Source organism: Rhinopithecus roxellana, chromosome 4, assembly GCF_007565055.1.
Source record: "Rhinopithecus roxellana isolate Shanxi Qingling chromosome 4, ASM756505v1, whole genome shotgun sequence".
NCBI lineage: Eukaryota > Metazoa > Chordata > Mammalia > Primates > Cercopithecidae > Rhinopithecus > Rhinopithecus roxellana.
The window spans coordinates 116398412-116410881 of record NC_044552.1 but is presented as its reverse complement, the minus strand read 5'-3'; the positions used below and the strand labels follow the sequence as shown (position 1 = coordinate 116410881).

At 34.3% G+C, this 12470-nt stretch overlaps 1 protein-coding gene across 2 annotated transcripts in view; it reads right to left on the bottom strand.

Annotated features, from left to right (window-relative positions):
* Positions 1–12470, bottom strand: part of MMS22L (MMS22 like, DNA repair protein) — a 145854-nt gene that overhangs the window by 112956 nt on the left and 20428 nt on the right. For both annotated transcript variants that reach the window (XM_030929377.1, XM_030929378.1), the window contains one exon: positions 4910–5086. In XM_030929377.1, coding sequence (XP_030785237.1) covers positions 4910–5086 — 177 coding nt within the window. The remainder of the gene's footprint in view (positions 1–4909; positions 5087–12470) is intronic.

Here is a 12470-nt window from a genome sequence, read left to right as displayed (position 1 = left end):
AAAGCATTTGAATCAAAGAATTACAGAAAAACAGTATAATTCTCACCCAAGGAATTTCAACTATATAAATCAGTTATGTGGCTATAATCTAAAACAAAAATAAACTGCAATTCAAATAAAAGAATGGCAACTACATCATGCCCAAATCAAATGTAAGAGAATATGTATCAAAGAGATACAGATTTTTCTTGCACAATAAAATTTCACTTTGGGAAGCTACAACATTTTTTCTTTTCTACATACCAAGTTAAATCTGCTGACAGAAAGGAGGTAGAATGTCATCAATTTGAGGCTACATTTTATATTCCTTATCTCACCATTAAAACTAAGATACCCATTTAAGCTTTACTATAGGTAGGATCTCTACCAGACATGTAAAACAGATCCTCCACCCTCCACTTCCAGCAGACTAGGTAGTCTGGTACAACTCTCATTTTAAGGTTACATTTCACACTTTTATCTGGTTACTATTTAAGATGTTTCAAAGACAAGCATCAGCTAGCCTAATTGCATTATGTTCTGGGTACAGAAAACACTGTTAAAACTGACCCCCTGCAATGCCCAGAAGTAATTTTCCTCTTTAAACTGTATTTGGTTTTAAAATAGATGACTAGAATTGTGAGAGAGTAACCCACTCTCATCTTGGCTGAGAGAAAAGCATTAAACAGAAATGTATGAAAATTTAATGACTCTAATATAAAAAGTGAGATCCCAAATTTTTCTTATACGCCAACACTAAGAAATGGGCTAGCTTTGTGAGTTAAATCCATTATAGCTTTGTGATTTAAATCCACTATAGGTTTACATTTTAAACCTATTTAAAATGTAAAGATTTCACATTAACCTTCAGGGCAAAGCAGTTCACTTTTAAAAACAAACATCGCCACACTGCCACAAAATTATAGATATTTCTCTGGTGAAGAACGCATGACTAGCCATTATTACTTGATATCATCTCTCACTCCAGATTACTTATTAGAATAAAGCATGCTTACTGCACAGCCATTTTCTCTATTGTAGTTGGTTATATTAATATATCATAAGGAGAAAAAAAATTTTCAAAATTCTAAATAGATCCCAGACCCAAATTAACATCTTATATAATCTCTCAGAAACAATACATCAATATGCCTTTATGTTCATAGATTAGAATTACTGTCTGATTTGTCAATTAAACTGAAACACTTTGAGGATAAAAGGAAAAATTAACCAGTTAGGATAAATAGACAATAAGGTATAAAGTAGGACTATCTGTACCTGGCAAAATGGAACACATGGTTACCCTATCAAAGACCTATTCGTAAGAGGCAATCCTTAGGAGAACTCTAATATCAAGTTTATCTAAGAGATAAAATAGGGGTGATATTTAACCACCGTGTATCTCAATTTCTTGACCTGTAAAATGAATATATTATCCTCTCACCTACTTTGGAATATTTCACTGAGATAATACATAGTCACTGTGAAATATTAAATACTTTGCAAATGCAGCATATATTTTACCCCAAATGAAAACTATTATTAACTAGAGAGCTTGTTTTTCTTTAAAAGCCTTTAAGAAATCCAGAAATATTTAAAACTCTTTGAGGGCTCATATATAAAGGCAAAGTTTATTTTACATGTGCATACACATACATATTTCACATCCTCATCATTTTTATCATATCCTTTTTATAATAATTACCAGGGCCTTTGTTTTTAAAATCTTCTACATAAAATACGTGATTTTTAAAAATCTTGGCAAAAGAAAATCACACAGGAACTGATGACAAATATAAAAGACATGAGTTAAGCTATTTGAAACACCGACAATTCATTTACTATCTTGATTCAGAGCTAATAAAAGCAACAATCTCTTCTGGAGTTCTCTATGAAATAGAAGAGTAGGGCTGGGCACGGTGGCTCACGCCTGTAATCCCAGCACTTTGAGAGGCCAAGGTGGGCAGATCACGAGGTCAGAAGATCAAGACCATCCTGGCTAACACAGTGAAACCCCGTTTCTACTAAAAATATAAAAAATTATCCGGGCGTGGTGGCGGGCGCCTGTAGTCCCAGCCACTCGGGAGGCTGAGGCAGGAGAATGGCGTGAACCTGGGAGGCAAAGCTTGCAGTGAGCCGAGACTGTGCCACTGCACTCCAGCCTGGGAGACAGAGCGAGACTCCATCTCAAAAAAAAAAAAAGAAAAAAGAAATAGAAGAGTGATTTCAGCATTGCAACCATGGGTGGTTACATCAGTGCAATTCAGTATTACAATAGCAATAGCAATGATATATATTAATGTGACTAGATTGTCTACCACACTGAGAATATCTGGGGGGTCAATATCAACTAATATTGAAATATACTATGCACTCAAATTAACTGTTTATACAGTTCCAACAAGTATTAATAACCTAAAAGCATATTCCTTGAAGCAAGAAGTAGTACAATCTGGCAGGGTGTGGTGGCTCACACCTGTAATCCCAGCACTTTTCAGAGGCCAAGGCAGGCAGATCACCTGAGGTCAGGAGTTTGAAACCAGCCTGGCCAACATGGTGAAACCCCATCTCTACTAAAAATACAAAAATTAGCTGGGCGTGGTGGTGTGTGCCTGTAATCCCAGCTACTCGGGAGGCTGAGACAGGAGAATCGCTTGAACCCGTGAGGCAGAGGTTGCAGTAAGCCGAGATCACACCACTACACTCCAGCCTGGGCGACAGAGTGAGACTCCGTCTCAAAAAAAAAAAAAAAAAAAAAAAAAAAAAAAAAAAAAGTGGTACAATCTATTTCATGTGTATCCTCTAATAGGCACCTAATATTATGCTAATACATAACAGAAACTCAGAAACACTTAACTAATTGCCATATTTACTTACATTGATTAAAATGAGAAATATATACTTGGAGGAACTAAAGTTGGAAAGGAAGAGAAATGCAAATGCTTATATTATGACCTTAGAATTACAGGTAAATTTTCTTAGTTCCTTTAATATTGTTCTAATATTCTAATAATTTTAAAAAGTGAAATCACATTAACTCCACAAAAATGCTTAATAAAAGCACTACTATAGCAATAGTGGCAATTGCTAAAATTTATTATTTGCTCTGTATTAGCATGGTACATAATCATGGATACAAACAAAAAACACACAATTCTTTTCTGTGAGAAGTTCATTGGCTTTTCTCAATAAATTGGTAGAATACTCAAATACACTGATATTGGGCTGTGTGTGAACTCCTCAGAGCAATTTCTGACTATTTCACTGTATTCTGGGATCTCCTATAGGACCTTTTATTATTAGGGGAATTATTTAGAGGACTTTTTGAGACCCTTTCCATTTCTATGATGTTATATTAATACTAACTAACCCTCAGATTCCATGAATGACTTCTCAAAGCTGGGTCTATCCAACATTCCAAAGAGGAAAATCTATCAAGCCTATCAAAGAATATGTTTCATAAAGCAATGGTTCCCAAACCTCATAGAGGATGAGAACCAAGGAACTTTTTAAAAATCAGGATTTCCACAGGTAAGATCTAGATATCTGGATTTTTTTTTTTGTTTTTTTTTGGATGGTGTCTCACCCTGTTGCCCAGGCTGGAGTGCAGTGGTGATCTCAGCTCACTGCAACCTCCGTCTCCCGGGTTCAAACAATTCTCCTGCCTCCGTCTCCCAAATACCTGGGACTACAGGTGTGTGTCACCATGCCCTGCTAATTTTTGTATTTTTAGTAGAGACAAGGTTTCACCACGTTGGCCAGGCTGATGTCAAACTCCTGATTTCAAGTGATCCACCCGCCTTGGCCTTCCAAAGTTCTGGGATTATAGGCATGTTTTAGGTTTTTTAGGTTTGTTTTTCTAGGTATTTCATGTAAATGTTCAGGTTATTAGACATAAAGTTGTCGACAGTATCTCTTACCTTTCTAATGTATACAGAAACTGAAGTCATGTTTCTTTTTATATTTCTAGTATTGAGTATTTTTGTAATTGTAAATAAAATTGGCCAATTTTAGGTATCAATTTGAGGACCCAACTTTTGGCTCATTTTATCTTTTTCATTGTTTTCATTTCATAATTTTTTGTTAATTTTTTAATTGCATTCCTTTTAACTGCAGCTGGACTAGACACCTGGATTTTTTAAAACTCACAAGTAAGTCTAATGATCAGCCAGGTTTGGTAACCACTGCCATAAAAAAGACCAATTTTGAAAATATAGACAAACTGGCTTCATGATTCTAGATGTTTATTTTATGGAGCTGATAGGCTGATATAATAATATAATACTATTAATTTCTGAATATGGTAGAAATTGTATAAAAATAGGTCTTCAAAGTATACATCTGTTAGCTGACTTTATTCATGGGGTTTTAAAGTAACACTGTAAAAAATATTTCCAATGAGAAATTAATATATTGGTTAAAATCTCTTCCTATTTGAAGCAAACTTCATGGTTGTTTAATAAATTATCTTAGCAAAAAGCTTCACTAAAGAAGTGCTATTATGAAGTACTTTAACTAAATTATTCATAAAAATAAGTAATTCATTCCTCGAGAAATTTATTTGCCAATCATAACAGATTTTAAAACTACAAAGAACCTTTGTGACAATCTAATCTCATGATTTTTTGTTAAGGGGAAACAAGACCGGAAAGGTTTAAGTAATTTGCTCAGGGTCACACAACTGTTCAGTAGCAGGGCCAGGACTACATACCAAATCTTCTACAAGTTATTTTTTTTAATTAAACAATTAAATCATGAACTTTATAATTTTTCAAGATGTTTACAGAAACATTATACATGGATATAAATAATTTATCTCTGTGATTGTAGTCTGACTTTTCTTGTTCCTGCTCACTTATCTTCTAATTTGTCCAAATAATTACGTATTAATTCACAATATAAGAAAGTTTTTTAAAAAATGAAGTCTTACCACTTCATCTGGTACTCCATGGCGATCAAACTGGTAAAATGATGCTACATGAGTAATAATCCACCAACTAAAACCTAATGGATCCCTGGACTGGATTACAGGCACAGAGGGTCTTCTTTGGTCACTTGATTTTTCAAGCAGTGTTTTAAGTAGTTTATTCAACCAGTTCCAAAATGACTATAGAAACAGAGGTAATTTGATTCCATTAAATTAAGACAGTTTCAATAACCTTTGATTTAGTGGTTTTTCTCCGTTTTTACAATGAATCATACATACAAAAGACAAAATACATATACGAAACTTAAATAATAAAAATACCCAGGTTAAGAATCAGAATATAAATAGTACTTTAGAAGTACCTTACATGTCACCACATCTTCTTCCTGGTAACAATTTTGCTGACTTTCATGATAAATCATTTCCTTGCTTTTTTGTTTTGCCACACAGGTATACCAGCCTATATTACATATTGTGTGGCTTCATCTGTATTTTGTTTTTTTTAAATGCATGTCTGTATTCTCAAGCGGCTTATTTCTAATTCTTTTGTAACTTGCTTCTTTTCGTCAACGCTACGTTTCTGAACTCATCTATATTAATGAAAACAGCCATAGCTCATTGCAATATTCCAGTATACGACTATATGATAAAAATTTATTCAATCTACTATTGCAGAACATTTAGTGAGTTTTAGGTTTTTCTAGGTATTTCATGTAAATGTTCAGGTTATTAGACATAAAGTTGTCGACAGTATCTCTTACCTTTCTAATGTATACAGAAACTGAAGTCATGTTTCTTTTTATATTTCTAGTATTGAGTATTTTTGTAATTGTAAATAAAATTGGCCAATTTTAGGTATCAATTTGAGGACCCAACTTTTGGCTCATTTTATCTTTTCATTGTTTTCATTTCATAATTTTTTGTTAATTTTTTAATTGCATTCCTTTACTTTCTTTGGATTTACTATGAAGGGCTTATTGCTAATATCTTGAGATAAATTCTTAGTTCATTAATTTTCAATCTTTTTCTCCTGTATTTGCATATAAAGTTACAAATTTCCCTCTAATTATAACTTTAGCTGTAGTTCCAAAACTAAGTCTACAGAATGTTATTTACTTCAGAATATTTTATAATTTCCATCATCTCTTCTTTAACCTGAGTTATTTAGAAATATATTTCATTGTTTCTATGCATGTGTATTTCTCCTTGAAAATCTGTCCATTTTAAATTGCTACGGTTAACACCATGTTATTAGCCACTACAAATTTAAATTTATATTCCTGATAAAGTAAACCTTTCATCACTATAAAGTAACTTAATGCTTTTTTGTTTTAAAGTCAAAATTTTTCCAACATTTAATACGTCACTTTCTTGTATCTTTTCTATCCATTTTGAACTTTGATATATTCTGTTTTAGATATGCCTCTTGTAAACCAGCTTACAATCTATCCTGACAATATGTCTTTTAGATGGAGCTTTTAGTAGTACCATTGCAGGTAATATAATGACTAATACATTTAGTTTTAAATCTACAATCTTATTGCATATTTCTATTTGTATACCTACTGTATCCACCAACACCTCCTTCTCTAGGGTTGAATATTTATTTTTTCCCCATCTACCTGCTTGGAAGTTAAAAAGTCCAATTTTCTTCTTTTAGTGATGATCTAAGAAATAAACAGCATATATCCAAATGTCTTAGTAAGTTAATATAGACCTTTCTCTTAGAACAAACAAGAACCTTAAAAGACTCTAGCTCATTTATGCCCTACTCACTTCAGATGCTACTATTACTATATGCTTTAGCTCTATTTTTAAATTCCAATAAATTATATTACTGATTTATACAAAACATGTACCACTTTCTTTGCTCTTTATTCCTTCTATGTGTCAGAACTCCCATTTTGGCATCAGCATTTTTCTGCCTAAGGATGCCCTTCGATTTTGCTTCAATGAAAATAGCTTTATTTTATCTCACTTTTTAAAGATATTGATAGGTAAAGAATTTTAGGTTGATAAATATTATTTTGATACAATAAGGATATCATTCCCACTGGCCTCCATTGTTGTTGAAAAGTCAGCTGTCCATTTGATTGTCACTCTTTTAATGGTGTTATATTGGCCAGCTGTGGCAGCTCACATCTGTAATCATAGCACTTTGGGAGGGCAAGGCAGAAGGATTGCTTTGAGACCACCCTGGGCAGCCCCGAGAGACCCTATCTCCACAGAAAAATAAATTAGCTGGGCGTGGTGGCATGCGCTTGTACTCCCAGCTACTAAGGAGTCTGAGACAGGAGGATCACTTGAGTTCAACAGCTTGAGGCTGCAGTGAGTTGTGACCACACCACTGCACTCCAGACTGGGTGACAGAGTGAGACCTTCTCTCTTAAAATAAAATAAAGTAACACATTTTTCTGTCTGATGCTTTAAATTTCTTCTCTTTGGTCTTCTGTAATTCCACTGTGATGCATCTGGGTATGTTTTTTCTTTTTATTTACCCTATGTGCGTTCCTTGAATTTATCTGACTAGCTTTCATTAACATTTGAAAACTTTCAAGTCATTTTTTTCTTCAAATATTTTTGTTGTTCCACTTCCTTTTTAACTATATAGTTAGAAGTATATCAGACATCCTCTCTATTCTTAATGTCTCTTAACCACTCTTTCATGTTTTCCATCTTTTGTTATATTGTGCATAACAGATCTTATTCAAAATTAGTCTACTACACCATTATGCAGGAATCGTAAGATACATTTAGCTATCACATCATTTAATCTGTTAGTTTCTTCAGCTTCCTTTAATCTGTAAGAGTTCTTCAGATTATACCATTCATAAGCTTGATATTTTTAAAGAGTATATCAGATATTTAGGTTTGTCTGATATTACGCATTTTATTCTTTTTTTTGTGGGGGGAGAGGGTCTCACTCTGCTGCCCAGGCTGCAGGGCAGTGGTGCAAAACTCTGGGCTCAAGTGATCATCCCACCTCAGCCTCCCAAGTAGCTGGGACCACAGGCAGGCCACCACCACACATAAGTAATCTTGTTTATTTTTTGTAAAGACGAGGTCTCTACGTTGCCCAGTCTTGAACTCCTGCGTTCAAGCAATCCTCCCACCTAGGACTCCCAAAGTGCGGGGGTTACAGGCGTGAGCCACCATACCTGGCCTATTTTTGTACTTTCAAGGCATCATACTGGTGGCACATATCAATCGGTCCTATTAATAGTTAACTTTGATTACTTGATTAAGGTAGTACCTGCCACATTTTCTGTACTATAAAGTTATTATTTTCCCTTTTATAATTGATAAGTATTATGTAAAGATCTTAGGAAACTATGTAAATGTGCCGTTTTTAATCAGTTTTGTCCACTACTTTAAGCATCTATTGAGGATTCTTGCCTGAAACAATTACCATGGAGCTTGTCAAATGGTGATTTTCCAATTCCATGACTCTACATCTATTAGGAAGAGTTTCCCTTTTCCCAATTTATTTATATCGGTAGGGACTCACATATTCCTACTAAACAGATTACAATCCCTTACTATTTTGTAGCTCAACAGTAATGGAGACCAGTGGGAATGATATCCTTACTGTATCAAAACAATATCTGTCAACCTAAAATTCTTTACCTATTAATATCTTTAAAAAGTGAGGAAAAATAAGGCTATTTTAGTCTATAGACCTTAATGCTGACTCTAGTGTCCTTCTGACATGTACTCATCATTTTTTGAGCACTTCCTTAGTTTCTGGTACAAGATGTTTCAGGCTCATGTTTACTTCCCATGCTTCATCCTGTAATCAGCCCTTTGGTCAGACTCTTGTTTCCTTTCACTACAGAATAGTTATTTTGAAACTAAGATATAGCTGCAATGTGTATACTGTTACTCAGTATCATTGCTTGTAAGCCCAGCCAGTGAAAAAGGTAGGAAATGGATGCATGCACACACACATATACATTTATACATGGTCCTATATATTAAAAAGAAGTATTTCATACTACATCAAATTCTAATCCAACATATTGTGGTTCATGCTGGCTTTCCTTCTTTCCATATGTATAATTCAATTTCCCAACACAGACGAACCTGACTCCAATTACACACAATGTATTTATTAATTTGTCCAGTCTAAGAATACAAGTATAATAGATTTTAAATTGCTAATCTTCACATAACAATGTAAAAAACAAATCTCCTAAGTGAAATATTTATAGTTCTTTATGATTCTTTTGTCTTTAGCCTTATAGTATAGTGTCAAAATAGTATGTTCTAAAGTTACCTGGGTTAGTACTGCCAATCCCCACAAAGAGTGTTATTCATTTAAAATACATTTAAGTTCAGTTGTTTCTGTTATATTCCATTGAGTGCACCTTTCATACAGATTGATTTAATTTGGGGGCATGTGAAACATTAACATGATTCTAAAGTCAGAACTACCCAAATAATTACATCAAACCCTTCCACTCCATTTTCACCCATCCATCTTCATTTTTACCCACCAATCTCAAGTTTGTCTTTCCAGTATTTATTTGTGCACAATTGAATATATATACACACACACATTTCCTTTTTCCTAATTTCTTATACAAAAGGTAACATCGTCCTCTAAATATTGTTTTGAACTTTGTATCACTTAACAATACATTATGCAACTCACTCCATATCAGTTCAGGTATCTTCCTCATTCTATTGCATAACTATAAATAGAATCATTAATTTTATGTGTCAATTTGAGCAGGCCATAGGATGCCAAGATATTTGGTTAAATATTATTCTGGATGTGACTATAAAGGTTTTCTGGTTGAGAGTTAAATTTTAATTGGTATACTGAGTAAAGAGATTGCCCTCTCTCTAATATGGGTGGGTGCCATCCTATCTATTAGTGGCCTGAATACAACAAAAAGTCATACTGAGGGTGGAGAAGACTCCCTGTTCTTCATACTGAAACACTGTTCTTTTCCTGCCTTCAGACTTGGACTCAAGACTGGAAATTACACCATTGGCCTTCCTGATTTGCAGACCTTTGGACTGAGACTGGAAACTATACCATCAGCTCCTCTGGGTCTTCAGCTTGCCAACCTCAGATTCGGGACTTCTTAGCCTCCATAACTCTGTGAGCCAATTCATTATAATAAATCCAAAAATCTATATATCCTATTGGCTCTGTTTCTCTGGAGAACACACACTAATACAGAATAATACTTCAGAGTACAGATAGACCATGGTTTGCTCAACCAGTCTTTTATACATGAGAATTTAGATAGTTTCTACTATACTACTATGAAAACAATACTGCAATAAATAAACGTATGCATATGCATTTTAATTTTGGAGGGTATACATTTAGAGTAAATGCCTGGAAGTGGGATTGCTAGGGTCAAAGTTACAAAATCCTTGGTGCACACTTGTCCATTGAGTCATTTTAAATGCTGCATTCAGACCTTGCTTTAAGTTGACTTTGCAAGTCTAGTGTCAATAAAATTATTTTGCTCTTATAAGTTGTTTGGTCTTTATGCCTAGAGAACTTGGAGATTTTTTTCTTTATGTTTACAGTGAAACAGTTTTAGTAAGACCTGTCTTTGGGTGGATTGCTTGGGGTTAATCTTTCGAATTATCCAGTAGGCCTTTTCAATATGTAGATTTAGATCTTTTATTTCTGGGAAGTTTCCTTTGATTATAGTTTTTAATAATAGCTATATCACATTGTTTTCTAGGGATTGCATTTATATGTACAGTTATTTCATCTTTGCCTATCTTCCACCTCAACCATTTTCTCACTCTCTTCATATTTATCTCATTTTTATTCCCTTAGTTGTTTTTCAACCTTTCTTCTATGTCCCTTATTGAATTTTCATTTAAGTCTAATCTCCCTTAGTCATCTTGTAATTTAGTCAATTCTGATACAATTTTCCTCTTCCTATTTCTTTCCTACATTCAATGTATTCTTTCCATCCAACCCGTTTTCTGTCCATTTTTTTTTAACACTTGAGTATCTTATTCAAGGTGTTTTTCTATACCCCCAGATGTAGTCTGAACAGACAAACTAATTCAATCTACAATGCTGTCATTTTCTTGTTTTATACAGTTGTTTCTGGGGGAAAGGGTGCCATCAAGTAAAGTACATCAAATCTGTTTTTTTCTAGTAAGTTTATAAGGGTCTAGTTTCATTCTGTTCATTTTGTAGATTAGGACTAGCTTAAAAGATTCTTAATTCAGGGGCACCTTCTTTTGACAATGCACCAAAGTCCCATTTTCCCATCTCTTTACCAAATTTTTTTTTTTTTTTGGTGGTGGGAATGGGTATGAGTCCTTTGATTTATTCTTTTTTTTTGGTGGTGGTGTTTTAAGACCCTAAATTTTCTGCTTTCTCTTCTGGTGCTCTTCACCACCCAATCACCAATGGGTAGGTACCATGACTCATTTTTGCATTTTTATTCTACAGAAACTCCATGTAATATGGACACTTCCATGTTTCTTTCTTATCAGTTCTCTGATCTGTAAGAAAACTTTTTCAGTATCTTCACATTCTGGCAATGATTTTAAAATATAACCACTGTTAGTTCTCTTCTCTGAGCAGTTTTTCTCAGACTGCCCTGCCTTATTAGAAAGGCTTGTGGTAAGAGCTTCAGTGGCTTTCTCTTTTTAAAACTGATGGTACTAAGCACTCCCATTTGCAGTTATATAATATGCATGTTTTTGTATACAGCTGACGTGTGAACACAGGTTTGAAATGTATGGGTGCGCTCATACATGGATTTTCTTCCATCTCTACCACCCCTAAGACAGCAAGACCAACCCCTCCTGTTCCTCCTCCTCCTTAGCCTACTCAACATGAAGATGAGGATGAAGACCTTTATGGTGACCTACTTCTACTTAATTAATGAGAAGTAAATATATATTCTCTTAAGGTTTTCTTAACATTTTATTTTCTCTAGTTTATCATGAGAATACAGTATATAATTTATACAATATACAAAATACATGTTGTTTCTTTATGTTACGAGTAAGGACTGCAGTCAGCAGTAAGCTACTAATGGTTTTTTGGGGAGGTCGAAAGTGACATGCAGCTTTCTGACTGCATGTTGGGGGGAGGGTCAACATCCCTAATTCCCACATTGTTCAAGAGTCAACCGTAGATATATTTGATTTTGCTGTTCTATATTTTGTTGGAAGATTATGTAGGGAGATGCGGGTTTAGGCATCCATCCATTTTTCTTGGCTACCCAGAATTCAATGGCTTTTTTTTTTTTTCTTTTTTCAAGACAAGGTCTCACTTTGTCATCCAGCCTGGAGTGCAGTGGCACAATCTTGGCTCACTGTATCCTCGATCTCCTGGGCTCAACTATTTGAAATTTTTAATAAAATCTAGGTAACATGAACTCAGTCTGTAAACCCACATAAGGGACAGAATACAACAAAAAGCACACAGAAGCAATTTTAAACTTCTGAAAAGCACCATGGTTAAAGACAGTCAATTGTCCTTTCAGATCTAGTTGAGTTTCTAGTTCATCTTTCTGAGTGGATAATTGGTGTAGTTGTAGGCTACCAACTTGATCAGCTCTGAACT